Raw genomic sequence first — 25,610 nt, 5'->3', positions numbered from 1 at the left:
TTATGAGGAGGGTTCAGAGGTGGTTTTCCAGTATGAAAATAGACCTGGTGAGAGGTAAGTGGAAATGACTGAAGGTTCCCGTGTCAGTACTGGGAGATCTTGACCACTGGGGGAGGACTGGTACCCTCACCAGCGGGATCTCCATGGGCTGCAGGCTATCACACGACACGGTCTTCACCGACGCCTCCCTCACGGGATGGGGGGGGACATGTCGGACCAACGCAGTAGGGGGCAGCTGGACTTACCATGCTACCCGGTCTGCACAGCATATCAATGTGTTGGAATTGAAGGCGGTCCTTCTGGTCCTCAAGCAGTTCGGCCACCTGGTGGTGGGCGAGCACGTGTTGGTCAGGATGGACAACACGACGACAGCGTCGTATATCAACAGACAGGGAGGAGTACGCTCCATCCGTCTGCACCGGGCGGCGGTCGAGCTCTGGCTATGGGCGTCTCTCAATCTGCGCAGCCTGAGGGCGCTCCACATCCCTGGCAAGGAGAATGTGGGCGCGGATGTGATGTCGCGGGGCGGTCCTCATCCCGACAAGTGGAGACTACGTCCAGACATAGTCAGAGAGGTCTGGGACCGATTCGGGGAGGCCACGGTGGACCTGTTTGCAAGCAGACAGTCTCACCAGTGCCCCTTATGGTTCTCGGTCAGTCGGGGGGACAATCCTCCCCTGGGGGTGGATGCCTTCTCGATGTATCCATGGCCGCCCGGGATTCTGTACGCGTTCCCCCCCATACACCTGATAGCTCAGCTGTTGGAGTGGGTACGTCGGGAGCGCAGGACTTTAATCCTGATCGCGCCGGACCGGGGCATGGCTGTGTGGTTCCCGGTCCTGATCCAGCTCTTGGTAGCCCCGCCGTGGCCTGTTCCATGGTTGCCGCGGGCCCTCTCTCAGGCACACGGATCTCTGTGTCTGTTCCCTATTCTGGAGCAGCTACTGAAGGTTTGGCTGCTGAGAGGGTGAGTCTGGAGGGGATGGGTCTTAACCCTGCTGTGGTCGACACCATCCGGAACGCGCGCGCTCCGTCCACTATCGTGGTTTACGTGGTGTAAGGTTGGGGGCCTGGATCCGGTGTCCTGCCCCCTGGACGCTGTTCTTTCCTTCCTCCAGTCTATCCTGGATAGACTGTCGGCCTCGCCGGTGAGGGTATACGCCGCAGCTATATCCTCTTGTCATGTGGGTTTTGGGGGCGGTACGATGTTCAGCCACCCTCTTGTGAAACGTTTCCTGCTTGGCGCTCGGCGTCTCACACCTGTGGGACGTTCTCTGTCTCCAAGTTGGGACCTCCAACTGGTCCTGGGCCGGTTGTCGGAGGCCCCGTTTGAGCCTCTTGAGCAAGCGCCATTGGAGCAGCTGTCTTTTAAGACTGCGTTCCTTCTGGCCATCACCTCCGCTAAGCACGTGGGTGAGCTGTGTGCTCTCTCGGTGCGGCCTGAGTGCGTGTCTATTCGGGCCAGTAGCGGTGCGACTCTGAGGCCTAATCCAGTCTTCGTGCCAAAGAATATCAGGAGCTCTTTTCGCTCCAGGGATATTGTGGTTCAGGCGTTTCATCCGCCTCCTCACGCTAGTGAGTTAGAGGCGAGCCTTCATCTGTTGTGTCCTGTCCGTGCACTGCGGGTTTACCTCAGTCGGACGCAGGATCTCAGGGCTTCCGATCAGCTGTTTGTTTGTTACGGTGGCCCTCGCGCAGATAAGGCACTGTCCAAGCAGCGCCTGTCACATTGGTTGTGCGAGGGCATTGCCCTTTGCTACACGTTGGCTGGACAGGTCCCCCCTGGGGGCGTCAGGGCGCACTCGTGGAGTGGCGGCCTCTGCAGCCCTGTTAGGGGGGGCCTCGGTGGAGGCCTCCTGGTCCTCCCCGGGTCCCTTCGTTATGTTTTACCTCGTGGACATGGCTGGGGGTTCTGTCTCCCAGGCGGTTCCGAGGTCTGGGACCTCTCCTGCATCCCGCCATTTGGTGGGCTAGCAGGGGTGTGTGGGTGTGTGCCATGGGGTGCTGTGTCACACGTGGTCCCGCCTGTGCTGTGTGTTTTTCAGGGGTGTCTGGTTCCCCCTTTTTCCAACTTGGTGGAGTTGACTGCCTCCCCCCCTTCGTTAGGACGGGCGGGTGGACGGGACTCCCCTCCTCCCTGGTTGGGGCGTACGGGCCCTCAGGGGGTACACTTGTCGGGCCACGCGTCTGCTCTGCCCCATATCTCATAATGGCGAAGAGCGAGACGCGATTGGCCAGTATGATAATATAACGAAAGGTTATCCTATAACCTAGTTATATGAATACTGGCTGAGCGTCTCGCTCTTAGCGCCCTGAGGTCCCTTGGTTGGGTTTGCAAATCTTTCTGAGTAAGGTAGAGTGTGACCATGTCCGGCGTCATATAGTGGGACGCAGGGGCGTGGCCTGGTCACGTGCATGTGAGTGCATTTGTTGTTTCGTGAGCGAATTATGTGCTAGGAGATAAGAGATATCTCATAATGGCGAAGTGCGAGACGCTCAGCCAGTATTCATATAACTAGGTTATAGGATAACCTTTCGATCTGAGGGATGAGAGGAGGCAGGCTGAGGTAGATCTGAGGGATGAGAGGGTTGGTAGGGGAGAGGTCTGTGAGATATGTATAGATATTAGGGCTGACCTCGACTAGTCGAATAGTCGACTAATCGATCGAAAGGAGCCGTAGTCGACTGCCAACCTCTTAGTCTAATGCAAATTTTCTTTTAAAATTCAAAGTCGACTATACAAATCCTTAGTCGGGGACAGGCCTAATACGTATATATAGATATAGGTATAGATATATGAATCCTCTAAACACAAGTGTCTCACCAATTCCCCATCCTCCCCAGTTCTTTTCTTATACAGCAACTGGAGGCGACACAGTCGGTTACAAGCCCACACCATGTTGTAGGACATCTAGAGAGGACGGAGAGAGACAAGGGACAGGAAGTGAAACAAAGCAGCTAAGACATGGAATTGGGGTCTGGACTAATATTGAGGCTTAAGCTAAATACATTTTACTAGTGCAATCAGGGTGTGGCTATTAGGAGCTTCAGAACAGGCCACTTGCTTGGCTCCTGGTATTGTTTAATAAATAATGTTGTTTTGTTATTAATGGACTGCAATTCTGACTGTTTTCAGTTCATATTATGGCTTGATATTGTTTTGTGTCGCAATGTGATGCTCCATTAGTTTGCTACTTTTAGTTAATACAGCATTTTGACATCTTTATTTCTGACAATTGTCTTGTTGTTGTTCTTAGCTCTATTCTATTTAAAATAAATGTTTAAACATTTTTCTTATGTACCTCAGTTGCTATTGCATGTACATATATGTGTTTTATTACACATATATGTATATATGAGACTAGGTGGTGCAGTGGGCAAGGCGCTCACCTCCAATGCTGGAGATGCTGGAGTCGTTCGTACTAATACACATTGGCAGTATTAGGGGGAGGGAAACTGATGGGTGGGGATCGGACGTTGTGGACAGCGACTCCTACAGGTCGGTTGGTGCGCCTGCGCAGTAGAATCAAGAAGCGATGGGTGTCCCTCCAAAGCGCAGACCCCTGATGCTGAAAGATCGCACTGCGCAGGTGAAAGGATGCGATGGCTGCCACCTCGAGTATCGGAGGGGACTCATGCAATGTATGGCTTACACGTCCACATTACAGCCGGCTTGTGGGAGGCATGAAACAGCGTTCGAGACAGGGGAGGGTTGAATAGAAAAATAGAAAATGGGAGAAAAAGTTGATAAAAATGTATATATGTAGCCGGGCTGTATTGCCATCTCTGTGTTGTGTTAAAGTTTGACCCCTGTTAAGGGATTGCCCCGAGTGAGTCTGGAACCCCGGTCTACCCGCACCGTGGGCGACATCGCAGACCACTATACCAAGAGGTGAATTCATGCCTTTTATGGGTGGATGAGTTTTTACTTGCAGTACCGCTACGTGCCACAGTCACTTCAAAACACTTGAAGTCCATCGTGACTGTGGATATACTCACGGACCTCCGTTACATATATACATACCAACTATTCACCTGTGGTGCTTTTTTCCTATTGCTAGGTTTTTAGTGAGTTTTTCCTTACCTTTGTTGGGAAATGTCTGGGAGTGTCGCATATTTGGATTTCATGGTGGATTTTTGTTCTTGATTTATTGTGATGTTTCTTCTTGACTTGTTTAAAGAAGACTTGTACATGGGGGCATTACCTTGTGATTTCTGGCTTTACAAATACATTTGATTTGATTTGATTTGATTTGTTTATATATTATTTCAAACTTGTTACAACTTTATGACCTCTACATGTTTAGTAGAGGTTTGTTGTAATTTGTTAGTGATTGTTACACTACTTTAAGACCTGTACATGTTTAGTAGAGGTTTGTTGTCATCTGTTACACTACTTTAAGACCTGTACATGTTTAGTAGAGGTTTGTTGTCATCTGTTACACTACTTTATGACCTGTACATGTTTAGTAGAGGTTTGTTGTCATCTGTTATTCTACTTTATGACCTGTACATGTTTAGTAGAGGTTTGTTGTCATTTGTTACACTACTTTATGACCTGTACATGTTTAGTAGAGGTTTGTTGTCATTTGTTACACTACTTTATGACCTGTACATGTTTAGTAGAGGTTTGTTGTCATTTGTTACACTACTTTATGACCTCTACATGTTTAGTAGAGGTTTGTTGTAATTTGTTACACTACTTTATGACCTGTACATGTTTAGTAGAGGTTTGTTGTAATTTGTTACACTACTTTATGACCTGTACATGTTTAGTAGAGGTTTGTTGTAATTTGTTACACTACTTTATGACCTGTACATGTTTAGTAGAGGTTTGTTGTCATCTGACAACTGTCACCAACCTCACTAATCTATAAATCCTATCCCTATAGTGGGTGACATAATTTATAGGCATGTTGTGGCCTCAACCCTTAAATCCTTGGACCCTGTCTCTCACTCTGCCCTCAGATTCATCGCTAATGATAGATGCAACACTCATCACTGTGTCCTTTATGAGAAGGTTGGTTGGTCCTCTCTGACGTAGAGGTGCAACAAACACTGGTATTTGTTCATTTTTAAGGCCCTTATTGGTAAGCTACCTCCTTATACTACATCATTATTGGTAAGCTACCTCCTTATACTACATCATTATTGGTAAGCTACCTCCTTATACTACATCATTATTGGTAAGCTACCTCCTTATACTACATCATTATTGTAAGCTACCTCCTTATACTACATCATTATTGGTAAGCTACCTCCTTATACTACATCATTATTGGTAAGCTACCTCCTTATACTACATCATTATTGGTAAGCTACCTCCTTATACTACATCATTATTGGTAAGCTACCTCCTTATACTACATCATTATTGGAATGAAATGTTGGTACCTATGGAACCCATTCTAGTGACTGGCTGGTCCTTAAGGTCCAGTTTGCTCTGAACAGGGTACATCTGCATTTCACTATGATGCCCTTCTAGCTCATGGAATGAACTCCAACAGTCCTTAAAGCTTGAGATTCTCCCCTCTGTTGCAGAGTTTAAAACCTTGATCTCCAACCTTTGTCACTCAAGTTGTACGTGTTTTAATTGATTGTTAACCTTACTTGTCTTATTGTGTGATTGTATTATGCCTTTGTTTTTGCTTATTTCTGTATGTACACTCGACGTGACTGTAAATGAGGGAAACCTCAGTTGCCTTTCGAGTGTAAATACAGGTTTGAAATGAAATGAAATAGCGTGACAGCATGAGCCAGGACTCAGACAGGTGTGCTAGACGGCGTTGCCGGGTGGCGTGTATCGCTTCCGCAACGGAATTCGGTTTCCGGGTTCCTCTGATTGGCCGCGACCCCCACGTGACCCGCCCCCCTATCCACCGCTCTGCCGCTGCCGCGCGCGGCAGAGCAAGCAGCCGCGGACTCGCTCGCTTCCTCAATTTATACGCATGGAAGTATTGACTGAATGAATGAATGAATGAATGAATGAATGAATGAAAACTTTATTTAACAGATTGCAGAATGGGTACAATACAGTACAATCAGAGGAACCCGGAAACCGAATTCCGTTGCGGAAGCGATACACGCTGCCGGGTGCTGTAGCGGTCGTCCTGGTAACTCTGTGGCTCACCTTCCACTTCCTCCTGGCGTTGAACTTCTTGAAGCTCTTCATGTTGATGGACGACCTGCTTCGGTTGGCCGCTTGCTTCCGTGTCAGAGGCTGAAACACAGGGAGGGAGGAGTCAGAGGCTGAAACACAGGGAGGGGTGGAGTCAGAGGCTGAAACACAGGGAGGGAGGAGTCAGAGGCTGAAACACAGGGAGGGGGGAGTCAGAGGCTGAAACACAGGGAGGGAGGAGTCAGAGGCTGAAACACAGGGGGGGAGGAGTCAGAGGCTGAAACACAGGGAGGGGAGGAGTCAGAGGCTGAAACACAGGGGGGGAGGAGTCAGAGGCTGAAACACAGGGAGGGGAGGAGTCAGAGGCTGAAACACAGGGAGGGAGGAGTCAGAGGCTGAAACACAGAGGGGGAGGAGTCAGAGGCTGAAACACAGGGAGGGGAGGAGTCAGAGGTTGAAACACAGGGAGGGAGGAGTCAGAGGCTGAAACACAGGGAGGGGAGGAGTCAAAGGCTGAAACACAGGGAGGGAGGAGTCAGAGGCTGAAACACAGGGAGGGGAGGAGTCAGAGGCTGAAACACATGGAGGGAGGAGTCAGAGGCTGAAACACAGGGAGGGAGGAGTCAGAGGCTGAAACACAGGGGGGGAGGAGTCAGAGGCTGAAACACAGGGAGGGAGGAGTCAGAGGCTGAAACACAGGGGGGGAGGAGTCAGAGGCTGAAACACAGGGAGGGAGGAGTCAGAGGCTGAAACACAGTGAGGGAGGAGTCAGAGGCTGAAACACAGGGAGGGGGAGTCAGAGGCTGAAACACAGGGAGGGGAGGAGTCAGAGGCTGAAACACAGGGAGGGGAGGAGTCACTGCTGTCTGGGTCCAGTCAGTCCAAGCAGCGCTTGTTACATACAGGAAGCACAACATGTTAGCATTTGTTAGCGTTATGAGGTCATTGGGGGACAGGAAGAGACAACTCAATGTGACCATATTGCCACACATTCCAACATGTTCTGCTTCACCCAGCAGGCCTAGTGTGACGCCAACACATGCCAACATGTTCTAGCACTAGCATAACCAATGACAATCTCCTCACCTTGATCCATGGGTGTAGTAGACATTCATCTGCTGTCATTCTCTCTCTGTGAAAGAATACACCATGTTTACCATTAGTACAATATAATAAACCACAGCAGTGATATAACACTTCACCAGGTTCAAACCACACTATACTATAGACTGTGTGATGTTTTGTAATAAAAACAATAAATAAAATCCACTGCCTATGGATAAAAACATGGCCTGGGATATGAAAGCTGCTCTATGTAAGTGGTTCTCGTCCTTTTTAGGATGAGGAACCTAACTTGATATCAATTAAGCTTTTTAAACAGGTTATACCAAGAGCTTGATGTAGAGCAGGAGGAATCCTAATTCTAAATATGGTATTTTCATGGAAAACAGTGCAGCTGCAACAGATAGCACTTTACTCAAGTAGAAAGAGTTGTCACTGTTAAGCCAGTTACAGACCACCTGAATGTAGAAGGTAAGATGTTCTTTAGTATAGTGACACTGAGGCTAGCAAACTACCTAGAAAGAAATTGTTTAATAGAAAGCAGGAATCCCATCCCAGGGTTAGAACACACAAGTATGATATGGCACCAGATCCAATCGCGTGTATCGCTTCCGCAACGGAATTCGGTTTCCGGGTTCCTCTGATTGGCCGCGACCCCCACGTGACCCGCCCCCCTATCCACCGCTCTGGCTCTGCCACTGCCGCGCGCGGCAGACAGAGCGAGCGGCCGGGGACTCGCTTGCTTCCTCAATTTATACGCATGGAAGTATTGACTGAATGAATGAATGAATGAAAACTTTATTTAACAGATTGCAGAATGGGTACAATACAGTACGGCTCAATACACACAATTGTTAAGGGGATGCAGACCTGAGAAAGGCGTTCGTCTTGTTTACATCAGGGTCCCCCATTTTCAATTCATATAGAACGACTACGCCGTAACAAATCATTAAAAAAATATACCGTTAACTGGAATATGTTGTGCCTTTACACATATGTTGGATTATGTAATTGGTTTGTCATGACAAACAAATAAAAAAATCGCGATTTACCCGCTGGCTACTACAACAACACAACACTGCATGTAGTCTGCATGTAGTCAGAGCCAGAGCTCAGTTGGGGGTATGCATCAGACAAATCGGATGCAGGGATTCGGCTCCCATCAGGCGGGCAAGAACTGCGGGTTTTCAGCCTCTCCCCTCTCTCCTGGAGCTTAAGGGGGAGCTTAGTATTCCTGCCGTGGAGGAGGTGGCTACAACAACATCAACACACAGTGACTACATGCAGTCACTGTGTGTTGTAGTAGCCAGCGGGTAAATCGCGATTTTTTTTATTTGTTTGTCATGACAAACCAATTACATAATCCAACATATGTGTAAAGGCACAACATATTCCAGTTAACGGTATATTTTTGTCACTGTAGTCACTGTGTGTTGATGTTGTAGCCACCTCCTCCGCAGCAGGAATACTAAGCTCCCCCTTAAGCTCCAGGAGAGAGGGGAGAGGCTGAAAACCCACAGTTCTTGCCCGCCTGATGGGAGCCGAATCCCCGCATCCGATTTGTCTGATGCATACCCCCAACTGAGCTCTGGCTCTGACTACATGCAGTCACTGAGTGTTGTGTTGTTGTAGTAGCCAGCGGGTAAATCGCGATTTTTTTATTTGTTTGTCATGACAAACCAATTACATAATCCAACATATGTGTAAAGGCACAACATATTCCAGTTAACGGTATATTTTTTTAATGATTTGTTACGGCGTAGTCGTTCTATATGAATTGAAAATGGGGGACCCTGATATAAACAAGACGAACGCCTTTCTCAGGTCTGCATCCCCTTAACAATTGTGTGTATTGAGCCGTACTGTATTGTACCCATTCTGCAATCTGTTAAATAAAGTTTTCATTCATTCATTCTTTCAGTCAATACTTCCATGCGTATAAATTGAGGAAGCGAGCGAGTCCGCGGCCGCTCGCTCTGTCTGCCGCGCGCGGCAGCGGCAGAGCCAGAGCGGTGGATAGGGGGGCGGGTCACGTGGGGGTCGCGGCCAATCAGAGGAACCCGGAAACCGAATTCTGTTGCGGAAGCGATACACGCGATCCAATCAGCCGAGAGAGAGAGAGAGAGAGAGAGAGAGAGAGAGAGAGAGAGAGAGAGAGAGAGAGAGAGAGAGAGAGAGAGAGAGAGAGAGAGAGAGAGAGAGAGAGAGAGAGAGAGAGAGAGAGAGAGAGAGAGAGAGAGAGAGAGAGAGAGAGAGAGAGAGAGAGAGAGAGAGAGAGAGAGAGAGAGAACTTACATAGGGTCTTTCAGTAGCAACTTCTCTATAAAGTCCTTGGCCATGCAGCTGGTGTCTTTGAAATACTCCTCCTCAAACTCGTAGATCATTGCCACAATATTCCTGAGTGTCTCATCGTCATTGTCTCCTTGGAACGGAGAAATACCACTCAATCTGAGAACGAGGGGAGACAAAGTGTAGCACAGTAAGCATCCTAAAGCTTGCTAAGCTTTAGCAAGTCGGTGTAAAGGCCCAATACTTAATAACTGACTATAATGTAATAATAATTGACCATAATGTAATACAATTTCATTAAACAAGCCCAAGAATCCACAAACAAATGGAATAACTTAAAAATGACTTTATTTATTACAGGCTTGGTCAGTATTTTTGGCTAAATGGTACATTTATATAACAGCTTTTATCCAAAGCGCTTTACAATTTGTTCCTCACATTTTACCCATTGCGCAGTGATTGATTGAATGAAAGTTTTATTAACAGATTGCAGAATGGGTACAATACAGTACGGCTCAATACACACAATTGTTAAGGGGATGCAGACCAGAGAAAGACTTTCGTCTTGTTTACATCAGGGTCCCCCATTTTAAATTCATAATGAATTGTAAGGGTGCAATTAGCACCGTGCAATCCATTCTTTGTGGATCTAGCCCCCAGGGTCTCTGTTCTCGCACCTTAACAAAATGTGGATAAACAGTATTGTGTTTTACTCTACCTCTGGTAGCGGATCCCTTCTACTAGCTTACAGGGAGATGTACTACTAGTACTCTACCTCTGGTAGCGGATCCCTCCTACTAGCTTACAGGGAGATGTACTACTAGTACTCTACCTCTGGTAGGGGATCCCTCCTACTAGCTTACAGGGAGATGTACTACTCTACCTCTGGTAGGGGATCCCTCCTACTAGCTTACAGGGAGATGTACTACTCTACCTCTGGTAGCGGACCCCTCCTACTAGGTTACAAGAAGATGTACTACTCTACCTCTGGTAGTGGATCCCTCCTACTAGGTTACATGAAGATGTACTACTCTACCTCTGGTAGCGGATCCCTCCTACTAGCTTACAGGGAGATGTACTACTCTACCTCTGGTAGGGGATCCCTCCTACTAGCTTACAGGGAGATGTACTACTCTACCTCTGGTAGCGGATCCCTCCTACTAGCTTACAGGGAGATGTACTACTCTACCTCTGGTAGGGGATCCCTCCTACTAGGTTACAAGAAGATGTACTACTCTACCTCTGGTAGGGGATCCCTCCTACTAGCTTACAGGGAGATGTACTACTCTACCTCTGGTAGCGGATCCCTCCATACTAGCTTACAGGGAGATGTACTACTCTACCTCTGGTAGCGGATCCCTCCTACTAGCTTACAGGGAGATGTACTACTCTACCTCTGGTAGGGGATCCCTCCTACTAGCTTACAGGGAGATGTACTACTCTACCTCTGGTAGGGGATCCCTCCTACTAGCTTACAGGGAGATGTACTACTCTACCTCTGGTAGGGGATCCCTCCTACTAGGTTACAGGGAGATGTACTACTCTACCTCTGGTAGGGGATCCCTCCTACTAGCTTACAGGGAGATGTACTACTCTACCTCTGGTAGGGGATCCCTCCTACTAGCTTACAGGGAGATGTACTACTCTACCTCTGGTAGGGGATCCCTCCTACTAGCTTACAGGAAGATGTACTACTCTACCTCTGGTAGGGGATCCCTCCTACTAGCTTACAGGGAGATGTACTACTCTACCTCTGGTAGGGGATCCCTCCTACTAGCTTACAGGGAGATGTACTACTCTACCTCTGGTAGGGGATCCCTCCTACTAGCTTACAGGGAAACGTACTTCTGGACTAACATTCCAGAAAGAATCCTTCACAGAAGTTTCTTATCTTGGATATAGTTTTCAACCGATGTGCTACAGCAGTGGCGTTGTTAGCCCTGGGCTTCCGGGGCTTTAGCCCCGGATGTTTTTTTCCTAGCCCCGGAGTTAAAAAAAATAAGAAAATAAAAAACGTTTAAACTTTTAAACATCCATTTTTAGTAAGTAGTAGTTTTCATTTGATCCTATAATTTTTTCATTCACCGATTTGTGGACTTTTTTTTTGTGTCCTGAAAGGCGCCTTATAAATAAAATGCATTATTATTATTATTATCATCCAGGAGGGAAAAGACACTTTGGATAGTAGGGACTGCATCTCTGCCTGTCCTGGCCAGGAAACACTTTGCAACTGTGATCTCCTCTGGCAGTATTTGGATATTGTAATGTGTGGCAAGGGTTTGCAGCAATTCCACTGAGAGAAACTGGTCTGAGGCTGGATAACATGCCTGTATGCCTCTCATAAGTTGTTCTCCAACTCATGAGAACCTGCTCTCAAGCTCTTGCAGCATTCTGTCGAGGACTGGATAGAACAGTCTCTGTCTCAGCTCATCTCCTGAGCTGAGGTCTGAGCTTGTGCCACAAGATGACTCAATACTGGGCGGCTACGTGGTGCAGTGGGCAAGGCGCTCACCACGAATACGGGAGACGCTGGGTTCGCCTGTTCGAGCCCAGCGCTCCACATTGCTTTCAGTTTAGCTGGTTGTCCGTACTAATACACATTGGCAGTATTAGGGGGTTGGAAACTGATGGGTGGGGATCGGGCGTTGTGGACAGCGACTCCTACAGGTCGGTTGGTGCGCCTGCGCAGTAGAATCAGGAAGCGATCGGGGTGGCGCCCCTCCAAAGCGCAGACCCCTGGCGCTGAAAGATCACGCCGCGTAGGTGAAAAGATGCGACTGCTGTTACCTCGAGTATCGGAGGGGACTCGTGCTATGTATGACTTAGTCCACATTGCAGCCGGCTTGTGGGAGGCAAGAAACAGCGTTCGAGACAGGGGAGGGTTGAATTGGATGATACGAAAATTGGGATGGGAGAAAAATTGAAAATGGGAGAAAAAGTGGATAAAAAAAAAAAGATGACTCAATACTCGTCCATCCTTTTCTGCTTCCTCCTTTGGCTGGTAGTATGTTCCTCAATCCCAAGGCCATTACATATGGCCTTTGTCCTGTCATACATGTCCACTGCCATCTCTGAGGTGCGATAACCTTTGAGTGTGTCTGTGCTTTTAAATAGTACAGATAGGTATTGAATATGTGCACTTTAACGCAGCAGCACCTGGAGCCATCCATACCCATGTCCAGTGTCCACTGACAAAGACATGCTCATGATACTGTGATAAACTATAATAAGCTTTAATCGAACCCTGGTTCATTTCCTCGGATAGTCCGGTTGGTTTGGGGTGGTGTGAAAGCTCATTCACTCTTGCAAGTGAACCCTGCTGCGGTACATTTGAGATGTGAATGCAAAGCGGACCAAAGGCAGGAAAAGACCCAAAAATCTTTTTTTATGAGAAGACCGAAACAAATGTATATAATGAAACACACAATACAGTTTTTTTTCGATTGCTTAAGCACGATTTTGAAAACAGGGCCTGGTGTTTCAAAACACTACACACAATTAGCACAACCACACACACAATTATCAGAACACCTCAGATCCTTTGCTAAATTGAACACTTGTCAAAACTATACACTAATTTATAAAAACTACATTTATGACTTAATTCTGTTTGAAACAATTACACACTGCTGTGCTTAACCTAAAACACATTTAGCAATTCTACTAAATGTGATTAGAGTACTGTAAGTGAAGTACACAGAGAATGTGCAAATATACAATAAATTCACCAAACACTACACAAGACCAATGCTGTAGACTGATATAATTATTTATTATTAAAATATAATTCATTTATCTCCATATACCCAAATCAATGATGCAGACTGATGGGAAAAAAACATTTTCTCTCCATATAACCAAATCAGTCAACATTTCAACATGGAGAATCACGACAAAACATGTTTTCATGCTACTACAGTGTGGATAACACTGTAAGCTCAGCAAATATCAGACAAACATAAAATACTGTATCCAGTACAGGTTAACATTACAGTCAAACAAAAACAAAAATAGAAAAAATTTAAATAGAGTACAGAAAATACTAGACATTATCTCTTTGCCTAGCTGGATCTGGCAAGATAATCTTTTGTTGTGATTCTCCATGTAGACATGTTGACTGATTTGGGTATATGGAGAGAAAATTTCTATTTTCATCAGTCTGCATCATTGGTTGTCTTGTGTAGTGTTTGGTGAATGTATTGTATATTTTCACGTTCTCTGTGTACAGTACTTCACTCTCCTTCCATTTTGGTTGAAGACAGGTGAACTCACCTGCTGCATTTTTATAGTGCTTAAACCTGATTGGTGTATCTACAATTAAGCAATGGTGTGTTTGTGCATCTGATGGCTGTGTTTAACCAATTGGCTCATATGTGTGGTAATTTGACATTCTGTGTCTAATGTAATGCAAGTGTGTTTAGTGTTTTGCAAATCACTGTGTGTATTGTTTTGCAAAAAGTGTGAGGCTGACTTTGTGCTTATAGTTGTGCAAATCTGGGCCTATGTTTTGCTCCTTGTGTGTAAGGTTTTGATAATTGTGTAATACTTTTGATTTGAGTGTTTATGCAATCGAAGAAAACTGTAAAGACTAGAGATTAACTGTTTATTTCTTTTGTACATAGGCTGTGTATATGTTTGTTTGTTTGTTTGTTTGTTTGTTTATTTGCTTATGTGTATGATTCTTAACTGTGTTTTTATTTGATTATTGGTGTATATATATATGTATGTATGTATGTATGTATGTATGTATGTATGTATGTATGTATGTATGTATGTATGTATGTATGTATATGTGTATATATGTATATTTGTACTCCTGTTGGGGCCTCTTGGACCAGATCAATGTTTTATCTGGCTAAATAAAGGTTAAATAAATAAATAAGAAACTGATGATTTGATCCTGTTAACTTTGAATTTTCTATGGGGATTGCCCCGATCCCTCTCATGGACCTGGACCTCACTTTAAAAACCTCGAATCTAGTTCTTCAGTATTCGTCTCTAATTACTCTAAAATTGCGTATTTGTGTGAAAAAATAAAAATAAAGGGGGGGGGGGGGGAAACCCCCCCTCCACCCCCCTGGGCTGAGGCCCCCAATGTTTTCTAACCCTAAAAACATAAAAACACCCCTGTGCTACAGTGGCTATAAAATTATTCACCCTCTTTAATGAGGTTTTAAGGTGTAACGTTACCACCGTACCACAAAACATACCCCAAACCCCACATTACTGTTGAATCTTATTACATTATCTTATTACATTAGCCAAGAATGGTCACCAGGACATTAATAAATGGTCAATAAAGTAAAATTATTCCATTGGGCAAAACGGGTTCAAGATTTGATTAAGTTATTGGATTTGTATTATGTTATAGACGTATTACATTCTATTTTATTACATTACGGGCAGTTATTGTGTTATGGTCAATTATTACCTTTTTGGGCCATTATAGTCTGTGTTTTCTAGAGGGATTAGAGAATCAACTCTCCTTCCAATGTTTAGATGCAAAACACCTCCTCACGCACGCACTCACTCACTCACTCACTCACTCACTCACTCACTCACTCACTCACTCACTCACTCACTCACTCACTCACTCACTCACTCACTCACTCACTCACTCACTCACTCACTCACTCACTCACTCACTCACTCACTCACTCACTCACTCACTCACTCACTCACTCACTCACTCACTCACTCACTCACTCACTCACTCACTCACTCACTCACTCACTCACTCACTCACTCACTCACTCACTCACTCACTCACTCACTCACTCACTCACTCACTCACTCACTCACTCACTCACTCACTCACTCACTCACTCACTCACTCACTCACTCACTCACTCACTCACTCACTCACTCACTCACTCACTCACTCACTCACTCACTCACTCACTCACTCAGTACTTAATTCACTCGTTCATGGTTAGCCAATCTGCCCCTAGTGGCAGCACACGTACATTACACGTTGTGTTAAATATAGGAGCCAGAAAGGCTTGGTGACACATTGTGTCCTTGTCTCATTTATGGAGACAGTAAGACGGAGAGACAGTAAGACAGAGGAGAAAATGACCTGGTGGGATTTGATCATATAGAGAAAATGACCTGGTGGGATTTGATCATATAGTCCCTGAGTGTCTCAATCTCTAGTCCATTTCTCGGCTCATAATGCATAGACTGTATCAATAAAAACAATATGGATACTCACAGTATGTAGGTTATAATACCAATACTCCTGCAAAAAAGTATAGAAAAAAGGAAACAAGTATAAACATTTCATGCTTATTTTATGCCTTATGTCTGCAGTTTATGCATTGCTCTTGATAATTAATACTGTATTTAGGTAGTTCAATATGAAAAGGTATACTGTATATGGTTAGGTAATTCAATATGAAATTGTCTATATAGTTAGGTAGTTCAATATGAAATGGTCTATATAGTTAGGTAGTTCAATATGAAATGGTCTATATAGTTAGGTAGTTCAATATGAAATGGTCTATATAGTTAGGTAGTTCAATATGAAATGGTCTATATAGTTAGGTAGTTCAATATGAAATGGTCTATATAGTTAGGTAGTTCAATATAAAATGGTCTATATAGTTAGGTAGTTCTATATGAAATGGTCTATAATATGGTTAGGTAGTTCAATATGAAATGGTCTATGGTTAGGTAGTTCAATATGAAATGGTCTATATAGTTAGGTAGTTCAATATGAAATGGTCTATAGTTAGGTAGTTCAATATGAAATGGTCTATATAGTTAGGTAGTTCAATATGAAAGTTACCACATGTCAGAGGCCTCACTTAGGGCTTCGTAGTTGATCACCTCTGGGGCTGAAGGAGAGAGAGACACATTATAACTTACAGAGCCCCAGTACAGACAGCAAAACAGAGAAGAGGAGGCAAACATGGTAATACAACTGTGATACTTCTACTACACTACAACACATTAGTAGCCTGCATGTTATGGTTTTGATTGATTGATTGAAAACTTTATTAACAGATTGCAGAATGGGTACAGTACAGTACAGCTCAATACATACAATTGTTAAGGGGATGCAGACCAGAGAAAGACTTTTGTCTTGTTTACATCAGGGTCCCCCATTTTCAATTCATCGTAACATATATGACATACATGACATACAGATAGACAGTACTGATACATCTATACATTTATGACATACCAGATTTGCAATTACAGTACTGTTTGTGATACAAAAAGAGTCCAGAAAAAAAAGAGTATATACATTTGACGTAGAAACTGTACATTGGATTGGGTAGGTGGGGGTGGGGGGGGACTGTACATTGTAGGTGGGGGGGGGGGGGGGGGGGGTTGGGTAGGAGTGGGGGGGGGGGGGGGTAGGAGGGGTGGGGGGGGGGCACTGTACAACTGTACAAACAAAACTGTACATTGGATTATTGACAAGACCATACTTGGTCATTTACTGTACATTGGAGGGGGTTGTGTTCGGACATTTACAGGGGCCAGTTTCGAGTTGCAGTCTCCCTTAGGTGTTTTTTTGAGAGTGTTTTTGAAAGTGGGTAGTGATTCACATTCCTTTACAGCTCTGGGTAGGGCGTTCCTGGTGTGGATTAGCACTCTCCTACCTCCATTTGCTGCCTGTCTGAAGCTTCCCAGTTCACTCAGAATGCCACATTTTACGAATTTACATACAGTATGTTCTGCCTGTGCCCCAGGACAGTTCAGTCAGTATGTTCTTCCTGTGCCCCAGGACAGTTCAGTCAGTATGTTCTTCTTCCTGTGCCCCAGGACAGTTCAGTCAGTATGTTCTTCCTGTGCCCCAGGACAGTTCAGTCAGTATGTTCTTCTTCCTGTGCCCCAGGACAGTTCAGTCAGTATGTTCTTCCTGTGCCCCAGGACAGTTCAGTCAGTATGTTCTTCCTGTGCCCCAGGACAGTTCAGTCAGTATGTTCTTCCTGTGACCCAGGACAGTTGACATACTGACTGAACTGTCCTGGGGCACAGGAAGAACATACTGAACTGAACATATGTAAATTCGTAAAATGTGGCATTCTGAGTGAACTGGGAAGCTTCAGACAGGTGCCAATATTTCCGCTCATGTCTGAGAGGCAGTATGATGCACAGCTTTGCACACATCAGTCTCCCACACAGAAGCTAGGAAAGGTGATTGACTAGTTGAGCTGAAACACCTTGAAGCATTGTAGTAACTTCAGGTTTCCTGAGTAGTTTGATTCCTTTCTGCAACCTGGACACACTGTTTCAACATGCGATGTATCGCTCTACCATGCCATTTGCTTGAGGGTTATACACACTTGTCCTTATGTGTTTGATAGCTCTCTCTTTCAGAAACATGGTGTAGGCAGAGGTGAGGTGAATTGTGGGTCGGTCAAACCTATACACTGGTCCCCTTTGTGGTTAAAACAGATGACAACCAGAACAAGGACACACAGTGTCATAAATGCGAAGCATTCTCGTATATATTGAACTGGTCTCACTGGTGTCATTCCTGTCTCTCTCCTCCAAATCACCAAAGCCAATAGCGAAACATGACTCAGAATGTCAGTAACTTAAATACTTGGCTAACGTTGCTACAGTACAAATATCTATGTCAGTAAAAATATTATGGTGTTCAACCTAATGTCATGTCTTCCTACCAGGAGCTCATGCCGTGGTCTCTGGGTAACCTGTGTCGTCGATGTTGTGTGGAAGTGTGATTGACGTGGATGTCAACCGGTGATGCCTGTGGGAGGCCACTAGGGGGTGTCTAGAAGCAGGACTTTCACTTGCCGATGTACTGTGGGGTCCCACTGAGGCACCGGTACTCCTGGCCCGGGGTGAGGCGGTACGCCAGTCCAAAGTCGATGATCTTGATGTGAGGGTGTGGAACACTCCTGTCAGCCAGCATGATGTTCTCTGGCTAGGTACAAGAAGTCATTAGATGCCAGTGTAAACCCATGGGGATTCGAGCTTGATTGATTGATTGATTGAAAACTTTATTAACAGATTGCAGAATGGGTACAATACAGTACAGCTCAATACACACAATTGTTAAGGGGATGCAGACCAGAGAAAGACTTTTGTCTTGTTTACATCAGGGTCCCCCATTTTCAATTCATCAGGACATATATGACATACATGACCTACAGATATACAGTACTGCTACATCTATACATTTATGACAACAACATTGTGATACAAAAAGAGTCCAGAAAAGAGTATATACATTTGACGTAAAAACTGTACATTGGGGGAGGTTGGGTAGGTGGGGTGGGTCGGGGAGGGCTGTACATTGGAGGTGGTTCAGTGGGTGGGGTGGGGCAGGAGGGGTGGGGGGGGGGAACACTGTACAACTGTACAAGCAAAACTGTACATTGGAATATTGACAACAACCATACTTGGTCATTTACTGTACATTGGAGGGGGTTGGGTTAGGACATTTACATGGGCCAGTTTCAAATTGCAGTCTCCCGTAGGTGTTCTTTGAGAGTGTTTTTGAAAGTGGGTAGTGATTCACATTCCTTTACAGCTTTGGGTAGGGCGTTCCACATTGATGTGGCATAATTGCGAAACGTGTTTAGTCCCTTGTTTGAGCCGAATCTGGGTTTAACATGATTTGTGTTTGAGCTTCCCCTACCACAATCACTGAAACAGGTCCTAACTGAACACAATCACTGAAACAGGTCCTAACTGAACCACAATCACTGAAACAGGTCTGAACCACAATCACTGAAACAGGTCCTAACTGATCACAATCACTGAAACTGGTCCTAACTGATTACAATCACTGAAACAGGTCCTAACTGAACACAATCACTGAAACAGGTCCTAACTGAACCACAATCACTGAAACAGGTCCTAACTGAACACAATCACTGAAACAGGTCCTAACTGAACCACAATCACTGAAACAGGTCCTAACTGAACACAATCACTGAAACAGGTCCTAACTGAAGCTTCAGTCCATGAAATTCAAAACATTGTGTGTGTGTGTGTGTGTGTGTGTGTGTGTGTGTGTGTGTGTGTGTGTGTGTGTGTGTGTGTGTGTGTGTGTGTGTGTGTGTGTGTGTGTGTGTGTTTGTGCGCGCGTGTGCGTGTGTGTACATAGAAATACATTACCTTGAGGTCAAAGTGTGCGATATGTTTGCTGTGCATGAAACTAGTTGCCTTGAGGATTTGCTTGAGGAAGTCAATGGCCTCCTCCTCTGACAGATCCTCCTTTGTTGCAATGAAGTCAAACAGCTCCCCTCCACTGATCCTGGAACAGATGAGGAGAGGTGCACCAGAACGAAAGATGAGGAAGGAGGAAAGGACAGGAGGGGAGGAGTGAGATTCCTATAGCTTGAACATGGAGTGAGATTCCTATAGGTTAGACAGTGACTTATCAGTTAGAGTAGTCATCTGGTAATCAGAAGATTATGGTTAGACAGTGGCTCAGGAGTAGAGCAGTCGTCTGGTAATCTGAAGATTATGGTTAGACAGTGGCTCAGGAGTAGAGCCGTCGTCTGGTAATCAGAAGGTTAGGGTTAGACAGTGTGTCAGGAGGTAGAGAGCAGTCGCCTGGTAATCAGAAGGTTAGAGTTAGACAGTGTCTCAGGAGGTAGAGCGGTCGTCTGGTAATCAGAAGGTTAGGGTTAGACAGTGACTCAGGAGGTAGAGCGGTCATCTGGTAATCAGAAGGTTAGGGTTAGACAGTATCTCAGGAGGTAGAGCGGTCGTCTGGTAATCAGAAGGTTAGGGTTAGACAGTGACTCAGGAGGTAGAGCGGTCGTCTGGTAATCAGAAGGTTAGGGTTAGACAGTGTGTCAGGAGGTAGAGCAGTCGTCTGGTAATCAGAAGGTTAGGGTTAGACAGTGTCTCAGGAGGTAGAGCAGGTCGTCTGGTAATCAGAAGGTTAGGGTTAGACAGTATCTCAGGATGTAGAGCAGTCGTCTGGTAATCAGAAGGTTAGTGTTAGACAGTGACTCAGGAGGTAGAGCGGTCGTCTGGTAATCAGAAGGTTAGGGTTAGACAGTGTGTCAGGAGGTAGAGCGGTCGTCTGGTAATCAGAAGGTTAGTGTTAGACAGTGTGTCAGGAGGTAGAGCGGTCGTCTGGTAATCAGAAGGTTAGGGTTAGACAGTGACTCAGGAGGTAGAGCGGTCGTCTGGTAATCAGAAGGTTAGGGTTAGACAGTGACTCAGGAGGTAGAGCGGTCGTCTGGTAATCAGAAGGTTAGGGTTAGACAGTGACTCAGGCGGTAGAGCGGTCATCTGGTAATCAGAAGGTTAGGGTTAGACAGTGATTCAGGAGGTAGAGCGGTCGTCTGGTAATCAGAAGGTTAGGGTTAGACAGTGACTCAGGCGGTAGAGCGGTCGTCTGGTAATCTGAAGGTTCCCAGTTCGATTCCAGCTCCTCCCAGCAGAGTGCCGAAGTGTCCTTGAGCAAGACACTTAACCCCTAACTGCTCTTAATGAGCAGGCCGGCACCTTGCATGGTTGCTTTCGCCGTTGGTGAGTGAATGTGAGGCATAAGTTGTAAAGCGTTTTGGATAAAAACGACATAAATCCAGTCCATTTACCATCCAGTCCATTTACCATGCAGTCCATTTACCATGCAGTCCATTTACCATGCAGTTAATTTGGGATGCCACTATTTATTTGAATGAAAGAGGCAATCCTGAAAGAAATGATGCCATAGAAACGTATCAACAACCCTAACCGCCTTCCCCTCGCTCTCTCTTTTATTTTGATCTTTTAGCCCTTTTACTACCACACTACAGAAGGTTAACCTTTCACTACCACACTACGGATGTTAACCCTTTGTCGTGTGGCAGTGAAAGGGTTAACCTTCTGTATCGTCGCAGTGAAAGGGTTAACCCTTTGTCGTGTGGCAGTGAAAGGGTACATGTAACTGAGGGGTACAATTCCCTGACTGTATTACTAGATATGATACTTACTACCACTACCTTTGTACTTAATATTCGGCCACCCAGTACACGGCATAAATATATTATGATGAACACTGTCACGTAGATGAAACGGATCCAACACAAATGTACGAATTAGAAATAGGTCTTTATTTCTACACAGCGATGGTGTGTAGAGCAAGCACTTAATCAAATCAATCATATTTATGAATGGGAATTAGTATGCACTTTTATGGCAAGAGTATTCGTCGGTATATCAATAGAGAATGTCCAATCTCTGAAGGCGCAGGTGGTACATATACGACCTGGAATAGTTTAAGGAATAACAGCAATGATACTTTAATGATTATAGACTGGATACACTAGGGGGGGTTAATCCGGTCGCTTGTAAGCCGACAGGAGTAGGAAGGGGGGGGGGTAGAATCCGGCTGCCTCATCCGGCCAAGGGTATCCCAGGTGAACCCACTGTAGTGCCGTTCAATGCGCCGGCGATCCTTGGACCACAGATGAAAGCAGGTGGACTCTTTGTGGGCCGGCGTCCTCCGGTCCACGGAGGAGAGACGTGAAGCGACCTCGTCTTGCAGAGCGTCTCCTCACCTTGCGTCCTCTCCAGGGGGGGGGGTTCCAACACACGGCAGTGTCGGGGGTCTTTATCCATGGAATAATCAACGTATACAAAGCATAATCCGTGCCGGGGAAGGCGGGCTGTCGTCGGTAGAATAATCCGGTATACAGGTCCACTCGCTCGTCGGCTCTGGGGCTCCTCGGGTGCAGCTTCACGTGGGGTCAACCACCCTGGATAAGCAGCCAGTTCTCTGCCCGAAACGATGGGGTACTGACTACGGTAGTATTCTCACCGCACGAAGCACTATATATTAACAGACTATTATTAGCTTAATAGACTACGTCCAACTCGACGATATAGTGCCAAATATGACTATTCAAATATTAATATACACGATGTCTCAATACCGATGGTAAGCCGAACTTGGCCTTACTCCCACACGTGGCGTCGCGGGGAGGCTTTACGTCTGTGACTCTATTGGAGGGTAAGAAACTGGACTGAAAAGGAAGTCCTACTTTAGTAGCGCAGTATATATACGCACTATGAACAAATAGTCCCATTAGTGGTGCGGTAGCCAGATTCCTACGCGGAACTAGGACTTGTTCGTACATGTTGAGCGGTACGTTTGAACTGGGTCTGGGAGGTATGGCAGCCTGGCACCAAGGTCTCGACCAATAGTAGAATGGAGACTATTATGGGATGTTCAGTAGGCTAGAATGGATATTCAATGCATATTGTACAAGGAATATACAAGGGATATCAAGGAATATTAGAGAATATACAAATACAATTAAATATATATATATAAATAAATATATATATTCGGTTTAATCTGGCCCTTCACAACAGTACATTTAATTCACGTATTTGTTTATTTTTCTGAGCACAATTTAAACTCATGTCCATTATTTGTATGTATGAATATATAGGTGTTTCTGGAATCACTTATTGTGTTGAGGTGTGCTGTGTAAAATCCAATAAAAATCCATTTGAATAACTGTCCATCCTCTCTTCCACCCCGTCACTCACAGCTCCACAATGAGCACCACCTCGGCCCGGCTCTCGAACACGTCTCGCAGGGCCATGACGTGGGGGTGTTGCAGGGCCTGGAGGATCTCCACCTCGCGCTCCACACTCTGCCTCTGCAGCCCCAGCCTGCTGCTGCTGCCGTTACGCCGCAGCTTCAGGAACTTCCCCGCCCAGCGCACACCCGTGGAGCGTTCCAGCAGCGCGCGCACCTGCCCATAGTGGCCACTAGAGGGAGGGAGGGAGAGAGGAAGGAGGCGGGGAAATGAAGTTACGATAAGAGACCCGTTTACCGTTTGTTAACAATGATGCATCGGAACTCTTGAAACCAAATCTCGCTGCAACAGACCTATTTTTTCCCCATGCCTTCGTTGTGGAAAAGGTGATCATAACAACAACAACAAAGGTCATCTTTGTTTTCGTAAATATAACAATATAATAATACTATATAAACATCTTCATCAGCAGCCAACTGACAGAAACTCCTTGTTTACCCACACCTTAATGTATTTGTATTTCTCAGTTAATCCACATGAGCTTCAGATGAGAAGCTTTGACTGATTTAATAAAGGATATTATTATTCATAATCAAAAGAAAAAAGAACACTCACCTTCCCAGCGGTTCTCTGATCTCATAGTAATCTTCTACATTCTGGAGTTTAAACAGAGCCATCCTCTCTCCTGTCTGCAGCTACGGCGATCTGCAGGGAGGAATGTGGAATGAAGAAACAAATAAACATGTATTTCATGCAAAATTACATTGAAGGCTGCCTAGTTTTGTTCTACACTGTAGTGGTTTGTTCACTAGTTCTGTGTTCTACACTGTAGTTGTTTGTTCACTAGTTCTGTGTTTTACACTGTAGTGGTTTGTTCACTAGTTCTGTGTTCTACACTGTAGTGGTTTGTTCACTAGTTATATGGTTTCAACTGTAGTGACACACCACCATGATACACCACCATGATACACCACCATGATACACCATGATACACCATGATACACCACCATGATACACCACCATGATACACCACCATGATACACCACCATGATACACCATGATACACCACCATGATACACCATGATACACCACCATGATACACCATGATACACCACCATGATACACCACCATGATACACCATGATACACCACCATGATACACCATGATACACCACCATGATACACCACCATGATACACCATGATACACCACCATGATACACCATGATACACCACCATGATACACCATGATACACCACCATGATACACCACCATGATACACCATGATATACACCATGATACACCACCATGATACACCATGATACACCATGATACACCACTGTTGGTGACAGGTATACACAACTCGGGTTGTTAGGGTCACATCATTCACAAATGGGTCACGTGGTGTCGTAGTAGTAAAGTCAGCTGTTCACCGGCGGGTTTCTGGGACGGTAATGATGAGGGAGTGAACGGGGAAGTCACACTTTGCTGACCGCACGCACGCTACACTATGATAAATCAAACCGTGACTCACTTTATTTTTGATACTATATTATGAACTGTTTTTAACTTCAATAAACTAACCAAACACAGTATTCTAGAGCAGTGATTATGTGGCGAGCGGCGCGTCTGGCAGGTATCATTATTTCCCCGTGTTAGTCTCTCGGTGACTACAGTATGTTTGGACAGTCGCCATACATTTGTCAGCAAAACGAGACACTGAACGAAGGATTGGAGCCACGAAAGGTCCCGATAAGTCAGACATTATTGGACGAGGAGCAAAGGAGCAACGCGCGCACGCACAAAGGACCGGACCGAGCCAGCATACATCAACGGATTTGCCGTAATGTAACCCGACCCGTTGCGCAGTGTGGACCCATGTTGGTTCGTTTGGAACAATTTTGAGCTGGTTCTACCGCTGAGTGGAAAACTGTTATTATGCTGCTGAACACGCTGTGGATGTGTGTGCGCGGCCCGCCGGGCCAAACTTCTATCATGTGTGTGACAACAAACAATTAACGTGCGCTGCACTGCACTGCTCTCTTGCTGTGGCTGATATATGTGGCGGGTTTTGCAAATGTATTGAATATTGGAATTGGATTCTCATAACTTGTGATAACTTTCTTGTGCATTCAAAATGAGTGGTTCAAATGTTGGGAAACAGGACAAAGAAAAGAGAAAAATAACTCTCACTGCAAAAGCTCTTGCAAATAAAGTCGAATCACTCCAAAAGAAATGCAAAGGGAAAGTGGAGGAAATAAAACATCTGATAACCTCTGTCAAATAGCTCATGAAAAATGAGCAAAATGTTGCACTGGTTAAAGCACAACTTGACGTTTTGATGCAAGTATCTGACAATGCTAATGAACTTCATAACTATTTGATGCCTCTTATTCCACATGATGAACAAGAACAAAATGACTGGTTCTCAAAGGTCAATAAACATAAAGATGGATTCATTAACGATGTTAATGCCTGGTTTTCAGTAACCAAAGGAAACACACCTCGGTTAGAGGCTCATAACAGGCCTACTGGAATGCAGCAGCATGAGGTTGCAGAGGAGGAAAATGGAGAACATGGGAGTGTGGGAAATGTGGAAGTGACGGGGCCTCAGTCGCACAGTATTCGTTATGCTCAAGAGGATGTTCGACCAGAGGACAGCATAT

At 45.3% G+C, this 25,610-nt stretch overlaps 1 protein-coding gene across 2 annotated transcripts in view; it reads right to left on the bottom strand.

Annotated features, from left to right (window-relative positions):
- The window catches only part of LOC311246096 (death-associated protein kinase 2-like), a 54,983-nt gene that overhangs the window by 5,286 nt on the left and 24,087 nt on the right, over positions 1–25,610 (bottom strand). Inside the window, exons 2-11 of one of the 2 annotated variants that reach the window (XM_084336170.1) lie at positions 23,563–23,652; positions 22,955–23,179; positions 19,574–19,712; positions 18,245–18,374; positions 16,260–16,308; positions 15,684–15,710; positions 9,476–9,628; positions 7,205–7,250; positions 6,131–6,220; positions 2,825–2,911 (exon numbers count right to left, since the gene is read on the bottom strand). In XM_084336170.1, the coding sequence (XP_084192296.1) occupies positions 2,825–2,911; positions 6,131–6,220; positions 7,205–7,250; positions 9,476–9,628; positions 15,684–15,710; positions 16,260–16,308; positions 18,245–18,374; positions 19,574–19,712; positions 22,955–23,179; positions 23,563–23,624 (1,008 nt within the window). In that variant the 5' untranslated portion in view covers positions 23,625–23,652. The remainder of the gene's footprint in view (positions 1–2,824; positions 2,912–6,130; positions 6,221–7,204; positions 7,251–9,475; positions 9,629–15,683; positions 15,711–16,259; positions 16,309–18,244; positions 18,375–19,573; positions 19,713–22,954; positions 23,180–23,562; positions 23,653–25,610) is intronic. The other variant, XM_084336171.1, reaches the window with a different exon arrangement.

The sequence above is a fragment of the Notolepis coatsorum genome (assembly GCF_963971535.1).
Source record: "Notolepis coatsorum genome assembly, chromosome: 19".
NCBI lineage: Eukaryota > Metazoa > Chordata > Actinopteri > Aulopiformes > Paralepididae > Notolepis > Notolepis coatsorum.
The sequence above is the reverse complement of the archived record's forward strand: the minus strand, read 5'-3'. Positions and strand labels throughout refer to the sequence as shown.